General features: G+C 40.3%; 1 protein-coding gene across 2 annotated transcripts; it reads left to right on the top strand.

Moving 5' to 3' along the window:
- The first annotated feature begins 11,519 nt into the window (after nucleotides 1–11,519).
- KBTBD8 (kelch repeat and BTB domain containing 8) lies at nucleotides 11,520–23,170 on the top strand. Of its 2 annotated transcripts, XM_080673180.1 has the most exons (4): nucleotides 11,520–11,588; nucleotides 12,167–12,377; nucleotides 15,905–17,019; nucleotides 19,899–23,170. In XM_080673180.1, the coding sequence occupies exons 1-4, from the start codon at nucleotides 11,573–11,575 to the stop codon at nucleotides 20,360–20,362; spliced, it is 1,806 nt and encodes a 601-aa protein (XP_080529306.1). In that variant the 5' UTR covers nucleotides 11,520–11,572; the 3' UTR covers nucleotides 20,363–23,170. The 2 variants fall into 2 exon arrangements, with proteins under 2 accessions (XP_080529306.1, XP_080529307.1); XM_080673181.1 differs by lacking the exon at nucleotides 12,167–12,377 and having other exon boundaries at nucleotides 11,560–11,588.
- The last annotated feature ends 3,830 nt before the right edge of the window (nucleotides 23,171–27,000 follow it).

Raw genomic sequence — 27,000 nt, 5'->3', positions numbered from 1 at the left:
ATGTACATGATACTGGGAATAAAAGATTTATTAAAATGTCAGTGAAGCCTGGCCAGCATGGCTCAGTGGTTGAGCATTGACCTATGAACCAGGAGGTCATGGTTTGATTCCCATACAGGGTTGGGAGCTCAATCCCCAGTGTGGGGCGTGCAGAAGGCAGCCGATCAATGATTTTCTCTCATCATTGATGTTTCTATCTCTCTCTCCCTCTCCCTTTCTCTCTGAAATCAATAAAAATATATATTTTCTAAAAAGTCAGTGAAAAAATAACACTTAATGAAAATAGTATTAAAAATAGTGACAGAAGTACATCATGCCTTATGGTTCTGAGATATAAACTCTATTTCCCCAAATTGACCTAGAATATAGAATTCCTGAATTAAGGTGAGAAAGCTTAGTAAGAAAGATGAATTTTTTTTTTCACATAAGGAAAAGGGTAAGAAATGATAAAACAAAGAGAAGAGACTTGTGGAAACAAAAGACTAAAAGAAGGAATTAATCATTTAAGATCAGAGCTGACCCTAAAGCTCAAATAATAATTTTTAAAAGTGGACTATAGTGATTATATATTATTTTATAGTGATGGAGATTAATAAGAATTAGAAAGTAACACAATTAGGGTCAAAATTGTTATTTTCAGTATTCTAATCTAAAATTAAAAGAAAAAACGAAATAAAATATATCAACAACTGTGTATTAGAAACTCAAAGCATATAGTATTAGTAAAATCTCACTTGAGGGATGTGGGATAAAATTATTTCCTTCTGAGGGGTGGAGTGAAATCCATTTACACCTCAATCCTTCATGAGTCATGGTATAAAGAAATTTCCTTCCACTTTCCCTGTGTACGTTGTATGAAAACTACAGCACTGAGAAGCTAATGTAAAGTGGAAACACTAAAGTAGTAATTATCATAAAGATATACTATTCAACATTCAATACCCTGTCTTTCCAACGATTGCAGTAAGCATGAAATAAAAGCCGCCAATTCTCAGAAAAAGCAGAATAGTCAATATCAGAAGTTTATGAACAGCGGTCCCGCAGTTAGAAAACGAGGATGCTGTTGACCACAAAACAAGATCTATTGATGAAAGAACTTTAAGGTGACAATTTGCAAAGTTACTTTGCCCTTAATTAAAGAGTAAGAGTGTCCAGGACAATTATTTTCATCTTGCATATATTTAATCTGTTGATTTTAAGAATCTTCTTAAAAGTAACCAAGTACAAAACAGGCATATTTTTTTCCGAGAAACTAAGTCCCTGCGCTAGTTACCATAAAGTGAATGCACGATGAGAAAGTGTTTTATCCAAACAGAGTTCAGCACCCTTTGTTTGTGGAGCACAGCTCTCCCGCCGAGGCTTGGCACAGGTGCTGTGATGATAACACAAGAGCGTTCAGGGTAACAAGTGGCCTCCAGTCACTGATTTTGTTCACTGAGATCAAACAAGACCCTTGGTTGCAGGGGCAACACCATCAAAACCAGTACCATGTAATTAATGCTCCCTTTGGGGAAAACATGCTGCTGCAAATCACAGATGAGACCTAGTCAGAACAGAGTATGGTTAAACAGGTCTTGCCTGTAAACCTTTTTAATGAGGGATGTTTGTAACATGCTTTCCCATTTCTGCTTTAAAATCCAGGATCTAAAAGTAAGATAATTATTTTAAATACCAGTCACACATTCCTCTCAATCATACTAGTAGTCTATAGTAATAAAAGGGTAATATGCTAATTAGACTGGGAGACCTTCTGGACATCCTTCCAGACAAAGCCATGGTGGTGGGGCTGAGGCAGAGGTGGTTAGGGGCAATCAGGCCAGGAGGGGAGGGCAGTTGGGGGCAATCAGGCTGGTGGTGGGGGGGCAGTTGGGGGCAATCAGGCTGGTGGGGGGGGCAGTTGGGGGTGATCAGGCCAGCAGGCAGAGTGGTTAGGGGCAATCAGGCAGGCAGGCAGGTGAGTGGTTAGGAGCCAGTGGTCCCGGATTTCAAGAGGGATGTCGGACTGCCAGTTTAGGCCCGATCCCACCTACAGGGATCGGGCCTAAACTGGCAGTTGGACATCCCTTGAGGGGTCCCAGATTGGAGAGGGTGCAGGCTGGGCTGAAGGACCACCCCCCCCATGCCTAAATTTCATGCACTGGGCCACTAGTATATAATAAAAGCCTAATATGCAAATTGTCCCCTCGGGAGTTGGACTGGGAGTTCAACTGCTTGCTGTGATGCGTGCTGACCACCAGGGGGCAGCACAGAACATGGAGGGAGTCGGTGATGCAGCCCTGGCAGCTGGCAGCAGTGGAGGTGCTGCTGGCCCTGATGGGCCCCAACGAGAGTAGGACCACAGTGGGATGGTGGAGCAGGTGAATGGGTGGTGCCAGACCAAGGTGGGTGCTAGTGGGGGCCCGATCGCCCCACTGATCATCCCAGGGACAGTGACCAGTGGCGGTGGCAGGAGGCGGGGCCGCCACCTGGCTCCCAGGCACTGAGGGAGCCGGGCAGGGGGCTTGGCCCTGATCGATCACCCAGCAGGCAGGATGGTGGAAGTGAGGGGGGTGGCGCCAGGCCAAGGTGAGGTGCTAGGCGGGGCTGTGGGGCTGCGGGGCTGCGAGCCTGAGGGTGCAAGCTGGGGCCTGATCCCTGCAGGCCACTCTGAGGGACCCCACCTGTGCACGAATTCATGCACTGGGCCTCTAGTATATTCATAAAATCAGTCTTGAGCTTGACACCAAACTTCTACAACCATTCTCTTTAGCAAAGAAAGACTGACAGCCTAAAAATGTGTGTTTTGAAATAAAAGTGAAATGTTTATTTATGTTTCTACTTCTTTGTTTCCCTGGATTTTCATTAATTCCTATTTCTTGAGCACTTGCTGAGGATGCACACTCACCTTTGCTCTCCAGACCACACAGTCTAATGGCGAGGACAGAGGGAAATGATATTTTCATGAAACCTAATTCCCACGTGCAGGACGGTACAATAGGAAGCTCTCAAGCTCTGGAACCAGGCAAACCTGAAAGAAGATCCTGCCTAGCAATAAGCTTGTTACCACATTTGTCTCCTTGTTGTTAGCAAAATAGGGATTGTGACCCACCACAGAGAAGTCTTCTAGAGACTAATCCTGTTAATGCCTGGGAAAGGCCTGGCAATTCATAGGTATTCCAATCACTCCCTCTTCCTCCCTTATTTTCATTCCTTTTCCTTAATTTTCCATCCACATAATACTGAATAACAAAAATTTGACAGTGAAAAACCTTTCCCTCTATAAAGTTAAGCCATTTAATAAAACAACAAGCAAGCAAGCAAGCAAACAAACAGTGGTTGAGCATTGACCTATGAACCAGGAGGTCAGGGTTTGATTTCCATTTAGGGCATATGCCCAGGTTGCAGGCTCGATCTCCAATGTGGGACATGCAAGAGGCAGCCAATCAATAATTCTCTCTCATCACTGGTATTTCTGTCTGTCTGTCCTTATTCTGAAGCCAATAAAAAATATATTAAAACACACACACACACACTCACACACAAAACCACTTCAAAACAAAGGTTAAAAACATTTTCTTAGTTAATGAAGAAGTTATCTATATTGAGAATAAGTGTATATTGAACTTTGTTATCAACTGCCTTTTCTATTCTCAATGCTCATTCAATTTCCTTAAAATGGAAAACTCTTAAAAAGAATAGCATTTTTGTTGCCTTAGGGAAAACTAGATTTTATATTCAGCATAACAAAATTCACAGAAAACAAAGAATAAAGTACATGCACCCTGTATTATTTCTTCTTAGCTTTAAGAAAACCAAAGTTTATACTAGTAGAATTAAAATTATTTAGGTCTATGCAGTCAATATAAATTTGAACAAAATGCATTTAATGCAATTATCAGTTGTTTATAACAATAACTTTTTTTGTTACAGGGTTATTGGGTAAAATAAATTATTAATCTTTAATAGAACTGTTCATGTATATTAAATATCTCCAGGGTTTTCTTTAACTATATTTTTAAGACATTAAGCAGAACACTTGATCTTGCAGGTTACATTAAGGAGAATGGCAACCATACTCATTCTTACATCTCTTCAGGTACTGAGGATGCTTTTCCAAATCCTGTAGACTTAACTCTGCATGCTATTGTCAGGGTCAGCTAGCTGATATTAATAACAGGAAGAGAGCAAAGGGGAAGCCAGACATTGAGAGCATGGTCATCACATGGAACCTCGGGTCCATTCCTTGCAAATCACTAGGGGAAAGGGATCAAACAATGGGGAAGATGGGCGCATGCACAGGGAAGTTGGGGTGACACAGGGAAGTGCCTGTCTGTCAGTCTAGCCTGGGAAAAAGATAATTGGCTGGGGGTAGAGCCACTGCAGATGTGCAAAATTTTGACAAGTTAAAATCTGCAGACAAAGGAGTTCTCTCTCTTGCTTGTTCACGTTTGTGCTCCTGTTTCTCACTTGCTCTGGAGCCCACACTGGCCCATACACTAGCCCACCATGCAGCCTTAGCAGCCTCATGGCCCATGGCCACTGGGACCCCACATGCAATGGCCTGCAGCTGGTCTCCAGATGACCTAATCTATAATAATCCTATCTAATAAAAGAGTGATATGCAAATTAACCACCACTCCACTACACCCACAAGCCATGCCCACAAGCCACGCCCACAAGCCAATCAGGACCAAATATGCAAATAAACCCAACCAAGATGGCTATGGCCACAGAGAGCAGGAGTAAGGCTGGGGTTTCCCTGGCAATGGAGGAAGCCAAGCTTTCCGCCTGCCCTTGCCCGCCTAGGCCTCCACTCAAGGCTACAAAGTTTCAATGAAAGAAGATACATAAACCCAAACAGAAATGGTGGCAGCCACGGAGCTGGAAAGAGCAGGAGGCTAGTGTTGCCCCGGCGATGGAGGAAGCCAAGCTTTCCCCACACCCTGGCCAGCCCAGGCCTCCACTTAAGGCTACAAAGTTTCAATTATAGAAGATACATAAATCCCAATAGAAATGGCTGCTGCCACGGAGTAAGCAGAAGGCTTGGCCCCGCTCCAGGCTACAAAGTTTCAATTGTAGAAGATAAATAAACTCCAGATACCAGGGCCTCCACTTGGGTCCCTGGGGGGTGTGGTCGGCCTGCAAACCACCACAGGCCCCTCGCCCAGGCCGCCCCACACCCCAAGGGAACCCCCACCCTGATCTGGGACACCTTTCAGGGCAAACCAGCTGGCCCCCACCCATGCACCAGGCCTCTATCCTATCTAATAAAAGAGTAATATGCAGATTGACCATCACGCCAACACACAAGATGGCTGCCCCCATGTGGTCAAAGATCCTGCCCCATGTGGACACAAGATGGCCACCACAAGATGGCCAGCAGGGGAGGGCAGTTGGGAGGACCAGGCCTGCAAGGGAGGGCAGTTGGGGGCGATCAAGCCGGCAGAGGAGGGCAGTTAGGGGTGACCAAGCCAGCAGAGGAGGGAAGTTGGGGACAACCAGGCCTGCAGGGAAAGGCAGTTGGGAGGGACCCAGGCCTGCAGGGGAGAGCCGTTTGGGGGGACCAGGCCTGCAGGGGAGGGCAGTTAGGGGTGACCAGACCTGCAGGGGAGGGCAGTTAGGGGTGACCAGGCCTGCAGGGGAGGGCAGTTAGGGGAAAACAGGCTGGCAGGGGAGCAGTTAGGCATCAACCAGGCTGGCAGGGGAGTGGTTAGGGGGTGATCAGCTGGCAGGCAGAAGTGGTTAGGGGCAATCAGGAAGGCAGGCAGGTGAGCAGTTGGGAGCCAGCAGTCCTGGATTGTGAGGGGGATGTCCGACTGCCCGTTTAAGGCCCAATCCTACTTGGATCGGGCTTAAAGGGGCAGTCAGACATCCCTCGAGGGGTCCCAGATTGGAGAGGGTGCAGGTTGGGCTGAGGGACACACACCCCCGTGCACAAATTTCGTGCACCGGGCCCCTAGTAAAAGCATACTATGCTAATTAGACCGGACAGCCGAATGACCTTCCAGACATCATTCTGGACATCCTTCTGGATGAAGCTGCGATGGCAGGGGCTGAGGCAGAGGCGGTTAGGGGTGATCAGGCAGGCAGGCGAGCAGTTACGGGCAATCAGGCAGGCAGGCTGAGTGGTTAGGAGCGATAAGGCAGGCAGGCGAATGGTTAGGGGTGATGAGGCAGGTAGGCAGACTGGTTAGGAGCGATGAGGCAGGCAGGCAGGAGAGTGGTTAGGAGCCAGTGGTCCTGGATTGTGCCTAAACTGGCAGTCCGACATCCCTCAAGGGGTCCTGGATTATGAGAGGGTGCAGGCTGGGCTGAGGGAACCCCCCATTCCCCCCCCCCCCCCCGTGCACAAATATCATGCACCAGGCCTCTAGTAAATTTATAATCCCTTATCACTTTTGGCCTCGTGTGTTCCTCCTTCAGTGATGCTAACATTATTAATTCACAAATTACCACAAGCTTTGTGGTTTTAAACAACACCAATTATCTTATAATACTGGGTGTTAGAAATTCTAAAACCAAAAGTGTTGGCACACTCCACTCCATGATCACATCTTCTTTTACTGACCTTGACCTTTTTTTCTCCTCTTATAAGGACCCTTGTGATTGCATTGGCTCCACCTAGATAATCCAGGATACTGTCCCCATCTCACAGTCCCTAATTTAACCACATCTGCAAAGTCTCTTCTGCTATATCAGACTACTATACATCGGGCGGCTTATACACAACAGAAATTTATTTCTTATAGTTCTGGGGATGAGGGAGTCCAAGCTCAAGGCATTGGGAGATTTACGTAGTCTCCAGGGAGGGCCACTTCCTGGTTGTCTCACTGCGTCCTCACAGGTGGAAGCTCTCTGGAGTCTCTTTTATAAGGGCACTAATTCCACTCGTGAGGGCTCCACTCTCAAACCTGATCACTTCCCAAAGGCCCCACCTCTTAAAACCAATGGAGATAAGGTTTCAACATGAATTTTGAAGAGATACAAACATTCAGTCTCTATTTATATCTAACTATCTATCATCCACACCTATTGTTTTTAGTATTAAAACAATACTAAAATTGTTTTGTACAATGCCTGCCCAGAATACAGGTTTGGTGTAGGGTAATATGTACATATTTTTGAGAAATCTAATATCCCTGCCACTAGTTTTACAGTCTCTTTTTTCACATATATGGTAATTTTCAAATACTTAAAAGACAAATTAATGTTTTAATATCCAGTATGATCAAATTCAGTTATTCCCAAAGTGCAATCTTCTAGTTATTCCCATGTTGAATCTTTACATCACCTCAAAGGGAATAAAAATTAAAATACAACAAAGATCAGTAATGTCTAATCAGTAAGCCTGATGTTAACATCTATTTAGAGTTTTGTATTTAAAAGAAACTAAATCATATGAACTATACAAGGTTCTAGAAATTAAAACAACAATTTTTAAGTATGTGGTGTTATATTAAATGTATATTAATACAATTTTTTGCTTTATTTTAGGCATTAATCCAGGCAATACAAAAGTCTTCAGCAAGGAAAAGTGTCAGATTTTGTTACAGCTGTAGCCTGAGAAAGATAAACATATAAGGATGTCACTTGCTCAAAGGTAAGAGGCAGAGGTATTCTTTCATTTTCTATAGCTCTAGTCAATTTCACAGTCTATGCCAGGACTGAACAGGGAAAGTGGAAAATGACAAAATCAATTTGCAGAAGTGAAGTCCTATTTTCTTTACACCTTCTTCATCAGAGTTGTTATCATTCTTGTGTTGTGTGGTATTATTTCCCACAGTAGCCTGGGCACAACTGATAATTACTAAAAGTTATTATCTTAAAGTGGAAGCAGAAAAAATAACCCCAAAGGCCACTGGGCAATTTTTTCATTTTCCAAAGTTGCTGCTTTCATAATCCTTCATCTGTGCTAGAATTCAAATGTAAAGACTTTTTTACTCTTAAACAACCATGATTATAGCAATCTTCTTTGCTTCTGGTTCCTAGATAATAAATGTTAAAAGAATAAAACTCTAAATGTCTAATTTGAGCTATATATAATCCTTCAAATGTTCTGGTTTGCTTTTTCAATTTTCATCCTTACTAAATTTTACTTTAAACTGTAAATATTTGAGAAAGTTACTTCAGAGGACAATATAGTACTTAATACTTTAAGAAGAAAACTGGTTTACTTTTGTTGCTGCCTTCCTTGATTGACAGGTTTTTATTAAATTTCAAATTAGATCTTTTAAAAGACAAAGCTGTAGCCTTTGGCTATTTAGTATTAACCTGAAACTACTGGCCCAATTTCCACATTCTTCTACTTATTCTGTTTTTTTAAAAATGCATTTCTAATAATGAAGTCTTTATTATGCAATGCCATTTGATGGTAGAATGAGTCATTTACAGTGCCACATTAATGGCAGCCTTGCAATTTCAACTTTGCTTTTTTCTATTTATATTTAAATTGGTCTTTGTTTTTTGTATTCTGTCCACCCCCAACTTCAGAAATTTCTTCAGTCAAAAAAATCAGAAAACTTTTAGTTAATTAAACAATATTTGCAAGTCTCTTTATTAACTGGGGGGGGGGGGGGGGAATTAAAAAGAAAATTGGCCAAGTTTCTTAGGCTGAGATACATAGCTACAACAAAATCAAAACACAAAAGAAAATCTCTATTTTTACAGGTTTGAATAGGTTGCAAGATAAAATACAGAACACCCAGTTAAATTTTAACTTCAATAACAAAGGATATTTTACTTTAAGTATGTCCCAAATAAGTGTGGATGACAAAGGGCCACTTGCTAACCTGACTAGCTCAGGGAAGACCTGCCTGGCAGCCTTGCAAACTGACCTAAAGTAACCGCAAAGGATGCACTGAAATTAAAATTTTTTAAAACTAAAAAGCAGTTTATGGTGGGTAGTCATGTCCTAGGCCAGTATCTTCCCTGACAAAGGTCAATCTCTACCTTAACTGAGCCTGTCTATTGTCTTTTTGTATCTACTAGAGGCCCGATGCACGAAGATTCGTGCAAGAATGGGCCTTCCTTCCCCTTGCTGCCAGCACCGCCTTCGCTCCAGCCCGGAGCCACCTTTCCGTCTTCCCATGCTGTCCAGAGGCCTGGAGCTGCTGGGGCAGTGCAGGACACCTGCGTCTCCCTCCCCCTTACCCCCACCCTCCGCCCCCGGCCGCTTGGTGCCTTTGTATGCAAAGTAACCCATCTTTGTTGGGTTAATATGCATACTCACTCCTGATTGGCAGGTAGGCGTCAAGAAGGTATGGTCAATTTGCATCTTTATCTTTTATTAGTGTAGATGATAACATATCGTTGATGTCAAAGTAATTTCCCCTTTTCTGGACCCCTCAAAGCAGAGGCACCACTCTGCAGATACCACAAATCTCCTTATTGTTATTAAGTGTTGACTGTTAATTATCACGCACCCACCTAACTAAAAGAAGTATGTGTCTATCATCTTACCTTTTATCCAATCCCAGAGGTTTCCCTGCTTTGCTTTCTCCCACCTCCCTAATGTATCGCCAATGGATTTCATGTAACCCACTTAGTCTCCTCTTTTGATTATAATGTATAAAACAAGGTGCAAAACTGCCACTCTCTGGAGCATTACTTCAATTCGCTGAGATTTTGCTTCCTGGCAATTGTCAACAGTTTTGCTCAAATAAACTCACAAAAATTTTTCACAAGATTGAATATTTCCTATGTTAACAAGCACGTCCTTTATTTTTATTCGCTAAATCTGGCAACTATAACTATTAATGCCATTTTTTTCTTAATACCATCAATATTGTAAAGTGAAACCCCCACTATTTCCGTAAGTTAGAGAGCAACTCGTAGAAAAAGGAATTTAAAGTTATGAGTAACAAAAGCTAAATCAATTTATCGATTTCACCCATGCAGCACTGTGCAGGCAGGGTGCTCATTAAGGGGAGTTATAAGTGCTTATCAACAGCCATACATCCCAGCCCCAGGAAACACCAATTCTTGTTAACTCACAAGGAATTATATTTTTCTAAATGTAACTCTACATTTTTTTAGCAGAGCAAAGGGAGAGAACTGGATTGTTTTTCATCATTTTATCTCTTTCTTCATGACAACTTAAATTCCAAGATGCTTCATCAAGTTCAACTGTCTAATCTTTTCTGTGTTAGAAAAACTACGAGCATGGACTAACTACATCTCTACTAGAAATTTGTTCCCAATTCACTGCTAATACTTCGTTACATTTCAAAGGGCTAGAAATAGCATTTCCAATGTTAGCTCACTTGTGCCTGACATTTATTTTTTAAAATATTAAGTACCTATAATGTACCAGACACCTTTTAGATACTAGAAACACAAGACAAGTAAATCAAAACATGTCAACAGTAAAATTTCTACTTCCTTTCAAAAGGCTTGCAGCTGCTCTAACCGGTTTGGCTCAGTGGATAGAGCCTTGGTCTGCAGACTGAAGGGTCCCAGGTTCAATTCTGGTCAAGGGCATGTACCTTGGTTGTGGGCACATCCCCAGTAGGGGTTGTGCAGGAGGCAGCTGATCCATGTTTCTAACTATCCCTCTCCTGTCCTCTCTGTAAAAAATCAATAAAATATATTAAAAAAAAAAAAAAAAAAAAGCTTGCAGCCTAGGAAGCAGAAAGAACAGGAAGTATTATTCCCAAATGTAGAGGTGAAGAAGCTAAGTACTCAAGAATTAAAGGGTCCCCTCTATGGCCCCATATTCAGTAATCCTCAGACTCAAGGCACGCTCCAATATTTCTTCAAAGGAAATCCCACACTAGTATCCTAACTCCTCCGCGTACCTCTAGGACGTCCAGGAGCTCTTTAAGTGGAACAGGTGTTCTCTGACTGTCCCAGGAAAGCAAGGTGTGAGTGGGAGTTAGGATCCCAAGCAGCCTGGTAAGCAGACTAAGCTAATCTGAGGAAACCAGAGCACTGGACCAAGGAGATGCCATTTCAGTTGGGTGTCACAGGTGACGACTCATCAGAGGTGGGGTTGCTTTTGGGCCTCCTGATATTTTTCTGCAGGATGGGGTGTCAGATTTCCTTCGCACCTTTTGGACAACATCGCTCTTGTCCATTTCCACATTTTTCTGGTTTCACAGCCTGCTTTCATACCGGAAGCTAGTCATTGGCAGGAGATTTAGGGAATGAAGAACAAGATTAAAAAACAAATAATGAGCCGGGGCCCTGAGAGAGGCCTAAAGTGGAGAAATTTGCCCTTTCAGAGCTTCCCCTACCCTAGCCCCTCAGACAGCTCTAGAGGACTACCTCTCCTGGCAGGCGCCGCGCGCCCCAAGGACACAGGCTGGCTGCCTCTTCGCTCTCCACCTCCTCCAGAACCAACCAATAGGAATCCACGGCTTTGGTCTCCACCCGACCCGGACCACGCGGGAGCGGGGGCAATAAAACTACATTTCCCGAGGCGCCTTGCGCATGTTCTGACCAATCAACGCCCGGAATTCGGAAGCTAGGGGCGGAGCCGGATGCATAGGCCACCCCATTGGCTAGGGGAAGCATAGAAGAGCCGGAACCCGGGAGCAAGAGAAGCGAAATGACATTTCCTCTTTAAATAGCTGGAGCGGGGCCCCGTGGAGAAATGGCCGCGTCGGCAGGTGGGTCGTATCGTGGCTAGCGAGGTGTGTTGCGGGGGAGGTGGGCCGGGGCCAGGCTCGGGCTGAGAGCTGTGCAGGTGGCGATGCGGAGCAGGAGAGAAAGATGGAGAGGTGAAGAGGGATGAGGGGAGGAGATGGATGGCGTGGAGGGCGGTGGGCGGTTCGGTCGGACGAGGATGGGGAGGCCGGGTACCCGACGCCGGTCCGACCTTTCGGGCGGCGGTTAAAGCGGTACTGGCGGCGGTCGTCCCTCGCGCGTCCTTCGGGAGGCTCGTGCCCGCGGCGCTCGGCCGGGACGGTCCGGCCGTTCGGTCTGCGCGGCCCCTCCGCGAGCGCGGGCTGCGGGCTCGCCGGGCTCCGAGGTGCGCGCCGGCTGGCGCGTGAACTCGCTTCGCAGCTCGCCTCTCCCCGGTGCAGCCTCGCGGCCCCATTTGGTGGTGTACATATATGCACACATGTATTTCCGTACGGGAATAAAAGACGCCAAGCAAGCGAACACACAATCACACAAACAAACAAAAACCCACGACGCCGTAAGTGGCCCCGAACTCCTTGTGGTTGTACGATTTTTCTCCTAGATTTAAATAAGTCTTCCCCAACACCGCATGGGATTCCATCTGCAGACACAGCCAGCGATGCCATGGACCCCTTTCACGCTTGCAGTATTCTTAAGCAACTCAAAACAATGTACGATGAAGGACAGTTGACAGACATTGTAGTGGAAGTGGATCACGGGAAAACATTTTCCTGTCATAGAAACGTTCTTGCTGCAATCAGCCCCTACTTCAGGTATGACGATGGTGGAGACCTCGGTCCACGCCCCGCCGAGTTCCCTTTCCCCTCGGCACTGGCCATTTGATTACTGTACTGACGCGCTACAAGGAAATGAAACCTATGAGTTTGTTTCCTGAAAAAGGATAACAGGCCCTATTTTTTTTTTTCTTGTTTTTGACTTGTCGGATTCTTCTAGAATTCAGGTGTTTGTGTGTGTGTGTTTTTTTTAAGTTAGTATGTTTCTGTCTGTCTGTTTCAGATAAATGAGCAGAAAGTCTAGAATTGTGCTGCCCAAAATGGCAGCCATTAGCCACATGTGGCATCGAAGCTTTATTTAAAATTAAACACAATTAAAAACTTCAGTTCCTCAGGCACACTATCCACATTTAAAGTGCTCAGTAGCCACACGGAGGCAGTGGCTGCCACATGCACAGCCCAGATAGGGCACTTCCATCCCTGAAAATTTTATGGGGCAGTGCTGGTCTAGAATTGGTTCCAAAAATTTATCCATGATCCCTATTTCTTTAGTGCATGTAACTCTTTTAGAGTTTAAAACATAATAACCTGTTCTTTTGAAAAGAAACTACTATTAATAGATTGTTTTAATGCCTTGGGGATAAAAGCAGTGAAATAAAAATAAGTGAAATGCAGTTTTCTGTGTACCTTATGCCCCAGACTAATAATTATTTCCAAAATTTCAAAGCATTTTGAAGCTAAGTTCTCATTTTCATTTATATCCATCTTTGTATAAAACTTTGAAAAGTTAAATTTTAAAACTGGAGTCTAAATTATAATTTCACATTCTAAGAAAAGATCAGTGATAAAGGCAGCTTCCTGCTTGAGTTTAAGTTCTCCTTTTGTTTCAAATGCTTTTTTTTAAGCCATTCAATGTCCAATAATGTGCATGAATGATCAGGAAGTAATTTTCTCAACCACACTCTAAGTGCCTTTTCCTTTTGAAAGTGCTTACCTTTATAGGCCACGTGGTAGTTTCTGGTTCCTGTTTCTCAGAACACAGTTAAATATAGTCACTTCCCTCTCATGCTTGTGATGTAACCATTTAGACTTGCTAGGGTAGGTCATTGGACTATTAAGTATTAACCGTCACGAGGCAGTGAGCTGGAAAGGAAAAAAAAAGACACTCATACACAAAAAGTATGAAGTTTGGGTTGGTAATGGAAACTACTGGTGAGATTCACTTATCCGGACTATCCATTAGATATGGTTAGGGTCTTTATGCGTAAAATATTGAAATATATGTCATAATTAAATATTTATCAAGCTCTGGGCTAAGCTTACTTTGCATATATTGCTTTATATCATATTTAAAACGCTGTCTCTGCATAGTTGTTATTCCCATTCTACATCTGATAAAATAGGCGAGGGTGGAGGTTAAGTGGCCTGTCTAAATCGTCTAGGTGGCAGAGGTTGGATTTGATTCCAGAGCCAGGCTTCTTAGTCACTGTATGGCTTTAAGGAACAAGAGTGTGGGTTCTCTTTAAAGCTGCCTTTCAGGAATTTTTGTTATATAAGATTTAAATAGTTTTAAAAAACCCAAAACATTGAACTTCAAAGTGAAAATGTCTATGCCTTACTGAAATGTTATACTGTCTTATATCATTGAATGTCATACTTTTAAAATTAGTTTTGAAGACCTAGACAAATCACTTTAAAAGAAGTATGCTTTAATAATTTTTTAATTTCTAAGAAATTAGATATCCGAATTCAAATGAAGATATTTGGCTAGAACACTTAAGGATTAGGTTTTGTTTTTTTTTTCTCTTGCTTGTCGTTTTTGTACAGCAGTTTCTTGGCACAGTGCAGTTACTGCTGTGAAATCTGGAAAGTCATACTTAATGGTTTCTAAGTCTTGCATCACTGGTGGAAGAATTAAAATAGCTTAGAATCTGGCATGGCTGTTTCATGATCCCAATGACTTCTCAGAATTAAAATTTCTATTATTACAAAGACTTTGCTGCTCAGGGTTTTGTGTGACGAAGTGCTCCTGCTTTACATAGAGTTTACACAAAGCACCTGTTAGAACCGAGGAGCGCTCGCCAGTTGTCACACTGCTCCTGTTGGGAGACCAGCCTGCTCAGGTCAGCAGTGGTTCCCATTATAAAGGGACCTGGACCAGTGCTCTCCTTTGGGAGCTAATCTGTGCCTAATGAAGGGCTTTATTTTTATCTTTAATTGGTAACTGTATCGCTGAGTTTTTCAGCACCTGAATTGAAAACCAGCTCATACATTGGAACATCTAGTTCTCAGTCATCAAAAAAAGCCTGTGTGATATTACACTTAAAATTTACATTGTAGAAGTGAAAATAGGACTCAAAGATGGTTAACCCAGGCAGCAAGCTGGGTCCTTGTGATACCTTGTATACCTTCAGTATTTCTCAGATTGCATTTTTAAATTCATTTGATTTCCAAAGGACTGGAAATCTTCCTATTTAAGAATATTTTCCCTAGCATGACACTAAAATTAAAATGGGAGGTGTCTGGGTCTGTATAGTTAACTTTATCACCAATGTTAGGTCAATTTTTTTCAATAGGCATCTAGTCAGCATCTAGGGCATGCAGCCCCTTTTTGAAAAGGCTTTTAAAAGAGCTTTTGATTTGATTTTTATATTTTAATTTTAAGAGCAGCTTTGAAAGAAACCTTAAAGGAAGAAAAGAAATACAAATAATGTTTGTAAATAGCTAATACTTAAAGAACCAAGCTTTAGCTATTTAATTTTTTTGGCCAAGAAAGGCCTATAAATGCACAGTTATTAAAAAAAAAAAAAAAAGCTTGGCCTCAAAGGCAAAAGTTTGGGGTTTAAAAACCATTATCTCCAAGAATCAGTTAATTCCTAAATTCTCTTTAGAATTAGATATTATTATCAGCCTACGATAATGTTTATTGATATACAGATATAAATAAGTAAAATATGGTAACTATGAGAATATTAAGTATATTTTTTTAAGAAAAGGTTTTCAAAATGTCCAAGGATAAGTGAAGCTCTGTATATTCCTTATCATGAATAAATACAAGTAGGTAGAAAATAAAGAACTTATGAAGAGCGATTTGTTTTTCTAAGATGAAAATTTTAAAGATATATTTTGGGCATGAGTTGCCTTGTAAATTTCCCCTGGGACATGAGAAGTTTTGCTAGACAGTCTATATATGCTAATGCATCACATTAACACCCTGTAAGTGTTAAACTTTCTGACTAGCCTGGGGATTTAAGATTTCAAGTTCCTAATGCAACTTGACCAGAAGCCTGGGTAGGAGCTCTAAGGAATAGAAGGTGTCCTGGAATACGTTGTCTCGGAGCTGGCATAGAGTGAACTGATCCCGATAAGATTTTCGAGATTAGTCAGACTACATTCTTTTGCTTGATGAGCAACTTTAATCCCCATTCAGAATATCAGGAAACACATTAGGAGCTATTTTTCAGTTTCAAGGGTTATGTTTGTGGTAAATTTATACTGCTAAATATTTGCCACCATAATTTTTATTTATAGCGCACACATAATATTAAGTACTTTTTCCTTCGTAGATCCATGTTCACTAGTGGCCTTACAGAAAGTTCTCAAAAAGAAGTTCGAATAGTCGGTGTTGAAGCTGAATCAATGGAGTTAGTGTTGAAGTATGCCTACACCTCCAGAGTTGTTCTGACAGAGGCCAATGTTCAAGCCTTGTTTACTGCAGCTAGCATCTTCCAGATTCCTTCCATCCAAGACCAGTGTGCTAAGTATATGATCAGTCATTTGGACCCACAAAATTCTATTGGGGTCTTCATCTTTGCCGATCATTATGGTCATCAGGAACTCGGATATCGATCAAAAGAATACATTCGTAAAAAGTTTCTGTGTGTCACCAAAGAACAGGAGTTTCTGCAATTGACAAAAGACCAACTGATAAGTATACTAGACAGTGATGATTTAAACGTGGACCGAGAAGAGCATGTTTATGAAAGCATTATAAGGTGGTTTGAATATGAACAGAATGAAAGAGAAGTGCACCTTCCAGAAATTTTTGCCAAATGCATACGTTTTCCTCTAATGGAAGATACCTTTATAGAGAAAATTCCCCCTCAGTTTGCACAGGCTATAGCCAAAAGCTATGTAGAGAAGGGACCATTCAATACTAATGGCTGTACACAAAGACTTGGAATGACTGCATCTGAAATGATCATATGTTTTGATGCTGCCCACAAACACTCAGGAAAGAAGCAAACAGTGCCTTGTCTAGATATAGTCACAGGAAGAGTGTTTAAATTATGCAAGCCACCAAATGATCTGAGAGAAGTTGGGATTCTTATATCACCAGATAATGACATTTATATTGCAGGAGGATACAGGCCAAGCAGCAGTGAAGTATCCATTGACCATAAGGCAGAAAATGATTTCTGGATGTATGACCATTCCACCAATAGGTGGCTATCCAAACCATCCTTGCTTCGAGCCAGAATAGGCTGCAAGCTGGTGTATTGCTGTGGTAAGATGTATGCCATTGGAGGGCGTGTTTATGAAGGTGATGGGAGAAACTCACTAAAATCTGTGGAGTGCTATGACAGCAGAGAAAATTGTTGGACAACTGTTTCTGCAATGCCTGTTGCAATGGAGTTCCATAATGCTGTGGAGTACAAAGAGAAGATCTATGTTTTACAGGGTAGGTGCCTAAGTGGCTTAGTTCTTCATGAAAGGGTAGCAGGTAAAGTTGTTAAATTGTGTTTTACTTATGTTCTTACTGTGTTTTGACATCATGTGGAATAAGTATTTTTGAAAGCATTCTTTAATTGGTAGTTTAGTATTTTTGGAGGACTATTTCTGAGCTGTTTTTAAGACTTGAAACAAGAAAGCAAGGTTGATACATGACCTTTTTTTGCTCTTCAATAACATATAATCAGGAGATGTAGCAACTATTTTTCTTATGGAACTTAAAGATTAGTTTAAAAGAGAAAGAACAAAGCATTAACTAAGGTTATATTAATCAATTACCCAAGAATTTTGTATTAGCTTTATGATTGCAAAGGTTACAAAGAGTTTTAAATTACAGCCTTCCAATTTTAATTTCAGTGCAGTTTATTTTACCTTCCCTGATAAGTTTTTTTCACTGGAAACTTTGAGATGTCACCTTTTTCTTACTTTTAACATTATAAATAAGAGGGAATATTCAATATACTTAGCTTTTTAAAAGATTTTAAGTGATATCTGAGAGGTTGAAAAAGTGACTAGGTGAGAATAAATAAGACATTTGTTCCAAGGTTCTGATTTGAGATAACTACTGTTTTCCTTGTGTTTGGGTTTACACATTTTAGTTGTTTGAATGTTGAATGCAATGTCAATAATAACGTCATCCTTATCTCTCTTCTGTGTTGCTTAATTGCTTACATATGAATATTTTCTATACTTATGACTTCAATAAAACAAGAAAAACGGGGCAACTTTTTTGTAGATACACATGAGTTTTTAGTTCTTATCCTATTGTTTTCTTTTAAGTTATGTTCTTAGCTCTAATCCTTTATTTGACTTAAATTTTCCTAGCAAAGCTTGAACTTAAATATTTAAAGTTCAGTAAAAGTTAATTCTCCAGGAGTAGTACTCTCTAGTGCCTTATTTTAGTTGAGAAACACAGGCATGATTTAGGTTTGTTGGTCTTGCCGAAAACTGGAATGTAAGAATGGATGTGTAATCTATTGAGTGTGGTTGTATAGGTTGTAGCATCCAATATGATGAAGCTCTCTTTACATGTATTTTGGTCTTACTGGCTAACCAGTTAGTTGATCAATATAGAATTAATTGTAAGACACTCAATTGGAAGGTAAAGGTTGTATATTAATATAAATACCAAAGCAAAGTAGCATTGAATTAATAGAATTTCAGGGCTGGAATTAACATTGTTTGATCCAAGATTATATTTTATATAAGAGGAATTTGAGGCTCTGAGGATTTTCTTAACTGCCCATCATTGCTTTTAATTTATTAAAGTGGATTTTAGATTGTAAAAGTCAACTTCCTTTTATGTATCATATTTGCTTTCCATAAGAAATTTGTGGAGAGGTAGTACATGTTAGAAAGTTTTAATTCCTATATTCTTTACTAAGAATCCTGTTAGAAGTTCATTATTTAAGGGCAGGTGATGTGCAAGTGAAAGCAGGGAGTTTAACAAGCTATTTTAAGAAAAACTGAAATTACAGCATCACTGTTCAGTAGACAGTTAAATTTGTAGATCAGAGTAAACTTAGTTCAAAACAGTTTTCAAGGAGAAGCTCAATTTAGAAGTAGGTATTTCAAATCTAAACAAAGCCTCTTTATATAAATAAACTTGACATGACTAGTCAGAAGCTTATGTAGGTACTATCTGTAGCTATTGTTGTATCATTTAATCTGTTTATAAAGGGTTCATATTTTTATAGCATGGATTTTATAGAAATGTTATAATTAGCTAAACTCTTATAAATCTTCACAGTTGAATTCTTTCAGACATTTTAATATTAGCAGTCTGACTCAGCACACCCATTTATTGTTAAAATAGAATTGAAACAGACTCAAAGTCACCTCTGTAAACTCTGTGTGTGTTTTCTATCATGTAAAGCATGTTTTCACCTCTTGAATATTTGTCTTTGCATTATGGCAACATTAAAATGAACACATAAGTGCACCATAGACACAAATCTGAACAATTCCATGAGCAAATAAATTTATAGTGGCTTATTCATGATCAAGCTATATATATACTTTGACCTCACTGGCTAACCATCTATAATAATAAAAGCATAATATGCTAATTAGACCAGATGTCCTTCCGGACGAAGCTGGGGCTGTGAGGGAAGCCCGGGTCCCGGGTGCCAGAGGGAAGCTGGTGCTGGCAGCCAGGGGAAGGAAGGCCTACCCTTGCACAAATTTTGTGCATCGGGCCTCTAGTTAGTAATAATGCTTTTGTGGAACTGGCTTAAAATAAATTTTCTGAAATATATAATTGGATAGAATAAATGGAAACGAGGTCTTTTTTTTAAGTATTTTAGCTTATTTCTTTCGAAGTTTTTATTTATTGATTTTTATAGAGGAAGGAAGAGAGGGAAGGAGAAAGGGAGTGAGAAGGAGGGTGAGAGAGAGAGAAAGAGAAAGAGAAATATTGATTTGTTTTCCACTAATTTATGTATTCATTGGTTGCTTCTTATATGTGCCCTGACTGGAGATTGAACCCACAACCTTGGTGTATGGGGACAACACTCTAACCAACTTACTACTTGGCCAGGTCCAAACCAGGGCCTTAACTATTGTTCTGTCATCAAGCCAAAATAACTCCTCATCTCTCCCCATTATGAACACTCCCAATTCAGGTTGACTATAATATTCTGTGTTATGTTGTGCCATGGAACAAAGAAGTTTTAGGCTATTTTATAAATAATGTATCTCTGGAGATTATAAAAGCAATATTTTAGAAAGTGAAATATTTGAAAAATTATGTTCTTTAGTCTTCAACATACAACCAAAAAGAGACATGTAAATGTACATATTCTTGTTTTTTTTTCTCTCTTTCTTTAGGAGAATTTTTCCTCTTCTATGAGCCTCAAAAAGACTACTGGGGTTTTTTAACCCCTATGACTGTGCCTAGAATCCAGGGCTTAGCCGCTGTATACAAAGACTCTATCTACTACATAGCTGGAACCTGTGGAAATCATCAACGCATGTTTACTGTAGAAGCCTATGACATTGAGCTAAATAAATGGACTCGTAAGAAGGACTTTCCATGTGATGAATCCATCAATCCATACCTTAAACTGGTACTTTTCCAGAATAAACTTCATTTATTTGTTCGAGCTACTCAAGTGACTGTTGAAGAACATGTCTTCAGAACCAGCAGAAAAAATTCTCTTTATCAGTATGATGACATCACTGACCAGTGGATGAAAGTATATGAGACCCCAGATCGGCTCTGGGACCTTGGCCGGCATTTTGAATGTGCGGTTGCTAAACTCTATCCTCAGTGTCTTCAGAAAGTACTTTGAGTAGCCGGCCTTAGTAAGCTCACTGACATCTACTGCTTGAGGAAACTTAGTCTTTCAGTGATACAAGAAGTGCTGTCAGTATTTAAGAAAGTGAGAGCTTGTGCACGGAGTGAGTGCTCTGAAAGATTACAGTGTAGGGAGGGATGTCTTTTCATCCTTGTGATGTTTTCATTTCAGTAGCAAAAGGTAACAAAGTGCAATTATCAGCTTTTTTTTCTGGTATAAAAACAATCATTTTCATTCTAGAATTTTGTGATAGTCTCTGAGATACCAGATGAATTAATAACTATGCAGTCTTATAAGAGCAATTAGGTATTATTGGTCAGAGTCATCCAAAATAGTTTGATGTGACTTTTTATTTTAAATACGGGTAAAACTCTGAGGCAATATCACTAGGACTTTAGCTGTGACCTATCCAAGACAGAGAAGCACTAACTTAGATTCTCATTTTTAATATATATATATATATATATATATATATATGTACTGCTTTCAAGTGTACTAAGATTTAATTGTGTTCTGTTATTAGAGTAGATCGAAGGGAAAAACAAATCATCTCAGAAAGAACTTTCAGTCTAATTATTTCACATTCCCCATATAGCTTTAAATTAAGCTGAAGTTTTAAAGTAGCTGTTTTCTGTTGATAACTTTTTCAAGTGCTAACACTGTCTTATTTAAAAAATCCTGAAAAGGGTTCAAATTCACAGGTGGCTGGTGCTAGTATAAGTTCATTCATGTGTATAGCTAAGTGGATTTAAATTGTCTGAGCCTCTGCCTACCTTTCAAGTTGGTACGTGAGTTCTATGGCCATCATACTTTACTGTTGAACTCTTGTGATTTCACAAGATTCTCTACTTACATGATAGCAAGATATGGCCAGTTATTGGTCTAACTCAGTCTTAGAATAGTGAGAAGATTTGCACTAACACAGGCCATTTTGTTACCTGACCTCCTTTTCCATCCTCTACTTGTCTAGTCTTAATCGGTACAATGAAAGGTTACTTATCTGTTCTGCACAGAGCATAATGTGAAGTTTTATACCTACTTTTAAAATTCTGTTTTACAGAAACAAAACTTCTGTAGTGGTTGAATTTAATGGCTTTTAAGTTACATGTGACAATTAAAACCTCATTTTCTTTTTAATTTTTGCACTTAATAGTGATAAATATTTTTACATTGAAAACTTTGCTCTAGCTGAAGGTGACTGAGAAGGAAAAGTGTGAGTGAGTAGGACCATAGCATTATAGGTACTAAATCATGTTTCACATTTAACATGAATTTCTAACAATCAGTTAGTAATATTCACATAAAGGACAAACCAACTCATTCATAATACCTTAGGAAGATATTTGGATCAGTAACTTATTTTTAACTATGCCTAGAATCATCAGTAAAGGATACAGGTATAGTGCAGTTTGTCCTCAACTAGAACATTTTGGTTTTCTTAAAAAAAACAAATTGGCATGGTTTGTATTAGAAACTCTTGTGTAAATTGTGATGTGATACTGTGAAACAATTTTAAAACATTGCCTCTTTGCGTCACATACCTCGTTTTTCAGAAACTTTCCAAACTTAGACCTCTACAGTAGGAAATGTTTTCTGAAGAAGAATTCAAAGTAGACAGGATTTATATAATTAACATTCTAAAATCTAGCCTTGTGAAGCTAGATATGTGGTTCTTTTTCTTACTGGCCTTGAGAATATATATATATAATCTCTTTATAAACTTTGTCAACCAATAACCTTTTTTTCTTCCCAGTTTTTCCTTCATCTTCATGCTGTTTGGGGGCTATTTCTATGAGTTTTTTCAAGCATCTTTAAAGTGTTGCATTGCAAAGGAGAGGAAAAAACAGAAGTAATTAACTTTTGCAAGAGATGTTCATGTAATTTATTTTTGAAAGCTTTATTGAGTATCTAAGATTTCCTGATGCTTTTTGACAATCTTCTGTATTTATTTAGGAAAAATATGTTACTTGAAAATATGACATAGAATGCTGAGTTAGTAATTTACATGTGCCGTGAGACCAATACTAGTAGGAGTACAACATGCTGTGGTCCCACAGATTTTTTTCTGTTGATCTGCACAACAGTTGATCCTTTTACTATAAAAATTTATGTTGAGAGTGTGATCTAAGTATAGTATAGTGTGTCAAAGGCAAGGTTTAGAATTTGCTATGGGAATAGAAGATATGTTGAATTTTGTATGAATAACTATTTGTTTAAATGATATAACTAGGATACTTTGCCACTTTTTAAATGATTTGAATATGGAACTAAGATGACTAATATGTGTGGATATATGTTTAGATAGTGAAGGTACATTTGCATAGTATGTTGAGAATATAAGTAAAATGCACAATGGGACCGAAGAATTAAATAAAATAAAGGTCTAAAATATGCCTGTCCCACTTTAACTTTGTTTTTGCATTTGAAGAATGTATGTAGCACTTTCCTATATATTTTTTAGACATTGAAAACTGGACTTGGTATAACTATATTATAGGAAAGTTTTAATTGTATTCTTTAGTTTCCCATCTTTGTTTTCTGTTATCCTGCAAAGTTGATGCATAAGTATCAAACTCATCTCATTGGTGCATGAGAAAAAGTGGAAGTGATCCACAAGGAATTAGATTCTCTGTGTGAAGCAGTTTAAATGTCATTCAATGTTCAGTGCTCAGGTATGTAGTAAGTACTGTAGTCCTTTGGAGGCAAATGTGTAGATATTTTTAAACATTTTGCCATAATTGCACAGGTTTTTGCATTTGTACATGATGGCATTGTTTCTTATAATAAAACTTTTTTTCTGATTGAAAACTTCCATTGTAAACTGACCTCTGACTAGTGAATTTGCAGAATGAATATTTGGTGAAAATCAGGAAATATCTTTTGTGATGGTGGACTAAAATGAGATTTTAATCTATCAAATATTTGGCTTCTGGTGCATAATGAGCTAGTTAATATCACCTTACATAATGCTCTTTAAATTCTAAAGCAAGCTCACTTATATTGGTAACATCTTTGTTCCATTTGTTCTGGCCTAACCTCTTATTATTCCACTCTCTCTCTCTTCATATCCAATCCATGAGAAAACCCTCTTGCCTCTTCCTTTAAAATACACCCAGGTTCTGACCAGTTACCACTTGCACCTCTGTCACAGTAGCCTAAACTAGCCTACCTTGTCTACTTGAATACATTGGCTAGTCTCCCTTTGATCACCTTTGACCCCCAGTAATCTATTTTGTTCTCTACACAATAGCCAGAGTGATCCTGTTGAAATGTAAATAAGTTATGTTCCTCCTGCTCAAACCCCTCCAATGGCTTCCCATCTGTCTTTGTATGAGAGCCGGACTCTTTTCTTACATGATTTACACGTCCAGCCCCACCTCTTGGACCTCATTGCCATTCCACCAGCTCACACTGTTGTTCCTCCAACATACCAAGCCTTTCCAACTCATTTACTTTATTCAAGTCTATTGAAATTCCATAGAGGCTTCCCTGACCACTTTATGTAAAAAAACACCTTTCTTCAGACTCAACCCCCCACCCTTACCACCTGTTTTTTATTGCTTTCTTTTTCATATATCTTCCCCCACTGAGGTAAAAGCTCCATGAAGGCTAGGAATTGGTTTTGTTCATTATGCACCTCAGATCAATGCCTATGGTATACGAGGCAGTCAATACATGTTTATAACAAGAAATGAATTTTCAGATAAGTCTTAAAGCAACCTGAAAAGTGGTAGGATTGGTAATATCTCTATTTTATCCGACAGGAAACACAAAGACCAAGTGAATTGCCAAAGGGGCTCACTTGGGATAAGAATCAGGATTTCCACTTTCACCTTAACCTAGTTTCTACATGCTACATTAGTTCCAAACATAATTGATGGGAAAGGTAGATGTGTTGCATCTTGTGTTTAATGATTACTTTTTTTGAGTCCCAACTTTTCTCCTACACTATTATTTAAAACTAGTGTCCCGGTACACAAATTTGTGCACATCGAAAGGAAATTAATTAGAAGAAATATTTTATTGCTATTCACCCTTTCTCTATAATAGAAGTGTCAAATAAATTTATGATTGACAATGACGGAAACACACACGTGTTATTGGTGCCAGTGAGAGCTCTATATGTATCGCACAAGTGCGAATCAACATAGCCTTTTATACGTATAGAATAAACTTGCTTAATTAGACCTGCTTTCTGATTTAGCTAAACTTTTTCTAGCCCACTGAAGCACCCCAACTTCTCTTTTAGGTAATTGTCAGCAACATAGCAGTAAATATTGACATGAAGCAGATTATTATTGTAGATCACACAGGGAGAACAAAGGGTGAAATATTTAACTGTAGTAGTGTTTGACTATATTCTGCGCAGTGAGAAAACCTGAAGTCATTTTCAAGTTCCACCATTTTTTACTTCTTTTCGGTTGGGTCAAGTTTCTAAACTTTCTAAATCTCCATTTCCAGCTAATAAAAAGAAAATAGGATTCTACCGAGTCTCCTATCTACCTACTCCAGGACTTCTGTGAGGATCAAATGAGATGAAGCACATGAAAATGCTTCACAGACATTTGGATAAAGTGTAAAATGTTTGCACCTGGCTATAAAACAAGTCATGTTCCTGTGCTGAAGAAACTCCTAGGAGGCTAGTCGCTAGGGAGAGGAAGCCGGGCGTTGCTATGTGATGTCATTACCTGGCGCCCACAACAACCATTTCCAGGCTGGGCTGTGGGTCGCATTTTGCCCCATGGGGTCTTGGCAGCATTGGCTGCAATTTGGTGGGCTGTCATCCCGAGGTGGTGGCAGGCCTGTGTCCCACTTGAGGGAAGCTGAGTGTTGGTTTGTCCATGCCAGATCTTCAGTGCTGTTTCTTTTTAAATGGCCAGTGCACATCATGGCAGCCCCTGAGTTAAGCGGCTGCCCCCTAGTGGTCAGTGCACATTATAGCTACCAGTAGGATGGTCGGATGGACACTTAGGCTTTTATATATATGGACTAGAGGCCCGGTGCATGAAAATTCATGCACTGGAGGGCGGGTCCCTCAGCCCGGCCTGCCCCTCTCACAGTTTGGGAGCACTCAGGGGCGGGAGGCAACCCAGTGATCAGGGGAAGGCGATGCCCCATAACACCTTTGCTGCTGCCACTGCCGTCAGTGCAAGCCTCGGCCGGCCCTGGTTACCTGAGCCTCGGGCAGCCCTGGGCAGCTGGACAGCCGCCATCCGAGGCTTGCCTGCCTAAAATGAGATTTTAATCTATCAAATATTTGGGCTGACCCTGGGCGGCTGGGGGGCTGAGGGGACTGGGTGCCGCCATCTTGTGGCTGTGGGAGCCACCATCTTTGAGGGCGGGGCAGTCAATTAGCATATTCCCTTCTTATTGGCTGTGGGCACTGCCATTTTGCAATGGCGTGAGGGTCAATTAGCATATTCCCTCTTTATTAGATAGGATATCTACTGTAGTTTAACTGATTAATTCTCAATGAGGGAATAGATGAGGTAGGAAAATACTTTCTCTTGTTGACCCACTTACACCCCACCATCATGCTAATTATGAGTTCTGTCCTTCAAATAAGTTGAAGAGAAACAAAAAGAAAAGGCTTGAGAAATACTAATTTAGACTAGTCATGTACCACATAATGACTTTTCAGTCAACAATGGGCTGCTTATACAACAGTATTCCCTTCCTATATAATAAAAGGCTAATATGCAAATCAACCGAATGGCGGAATGACTGGTCGCTATGACGTGCACTGACTCCCAGGGGGCAGACGCTCCACACAAGAGCTGCCCCCTGGTGGTCAGTGTGCTCTCACAGGGGGAGCGCTGCTCAACTAGAAGCTGGGCTCACAGGCTGGCGAGTGCAGGAGTGGTGGCGGGATCCTCTCCCACCTCTGTGGCAGTGCTAAGGATGTTCGACTGTCGGACATCCCCCGAGGGTTCCCAGACTGTGAGAGGGTGCAGGCCCAGCCTCTAGTAAGGTTATAATGGAGCTTAAAACAATTCCTACCACCTAGTGATGGAGCCATTTAATATCACATTACAGCACATCACTCTCATGTTTGTGGTGATGCTGGTGTAAGCCTGTGGTGCCAGGCATATAAAAGTATAGCACATACAATAATGTACAGTACTTAATACTTGATAATGATAAAAGATTATGTTACTGGTTTATACATTTGCTATACTATACTTGTATTTTTATTTTAGAATGTACTCTTTTAACTTATAAAAAAGGTTTACTGTAAAACTATGCCATTACACCGGTAGCAGCCTCATGAATTTTATGGTTAGCTTGTCTCTGGGTTGTATTATTTTCTCTTATGCTTGATTTAACCTGATCTTGTTTTGTTAAGTTACATCGCTGCATAGGCTTATAGCCTAGGAACAATAGACTATACCTTTAGCCAAGGTGTGTAGTAGGCTATGCCACTCTAGTCCATACATTCTCCTCATAAGCAAAATTGCTTTTATCAAGGTCAACAACATGGATGCTGTAAATTCACTCTTCATTTTTCTATCCTCCCCTTAATTCACAGAAGTGTTTGGCACCATTGACCACCCTCTCCGATCTGAAGCCCTTTACTTGCTGGGCTTCTGGAACCCCACTTTGTGAATGAAGATGCCCTTTGTACTGTCCTC

This window comes from Plecotus auritus (assembly GCF_963455305.1).
Source record: "Plecotus auritus genome assembly, chromosome: 6".
Lineage (NCBI taxonomy): Eukaryota > Metazoa > Chordata > Mammalia > Chiroptera > Vespertilionidae > Plecotus > Plecotus auritus.
The sequence above is the reverse complement of the archived record's forward strand: the minus strand, read 5'-3'. Positions and strand labels throughout refer to the sequence as shown.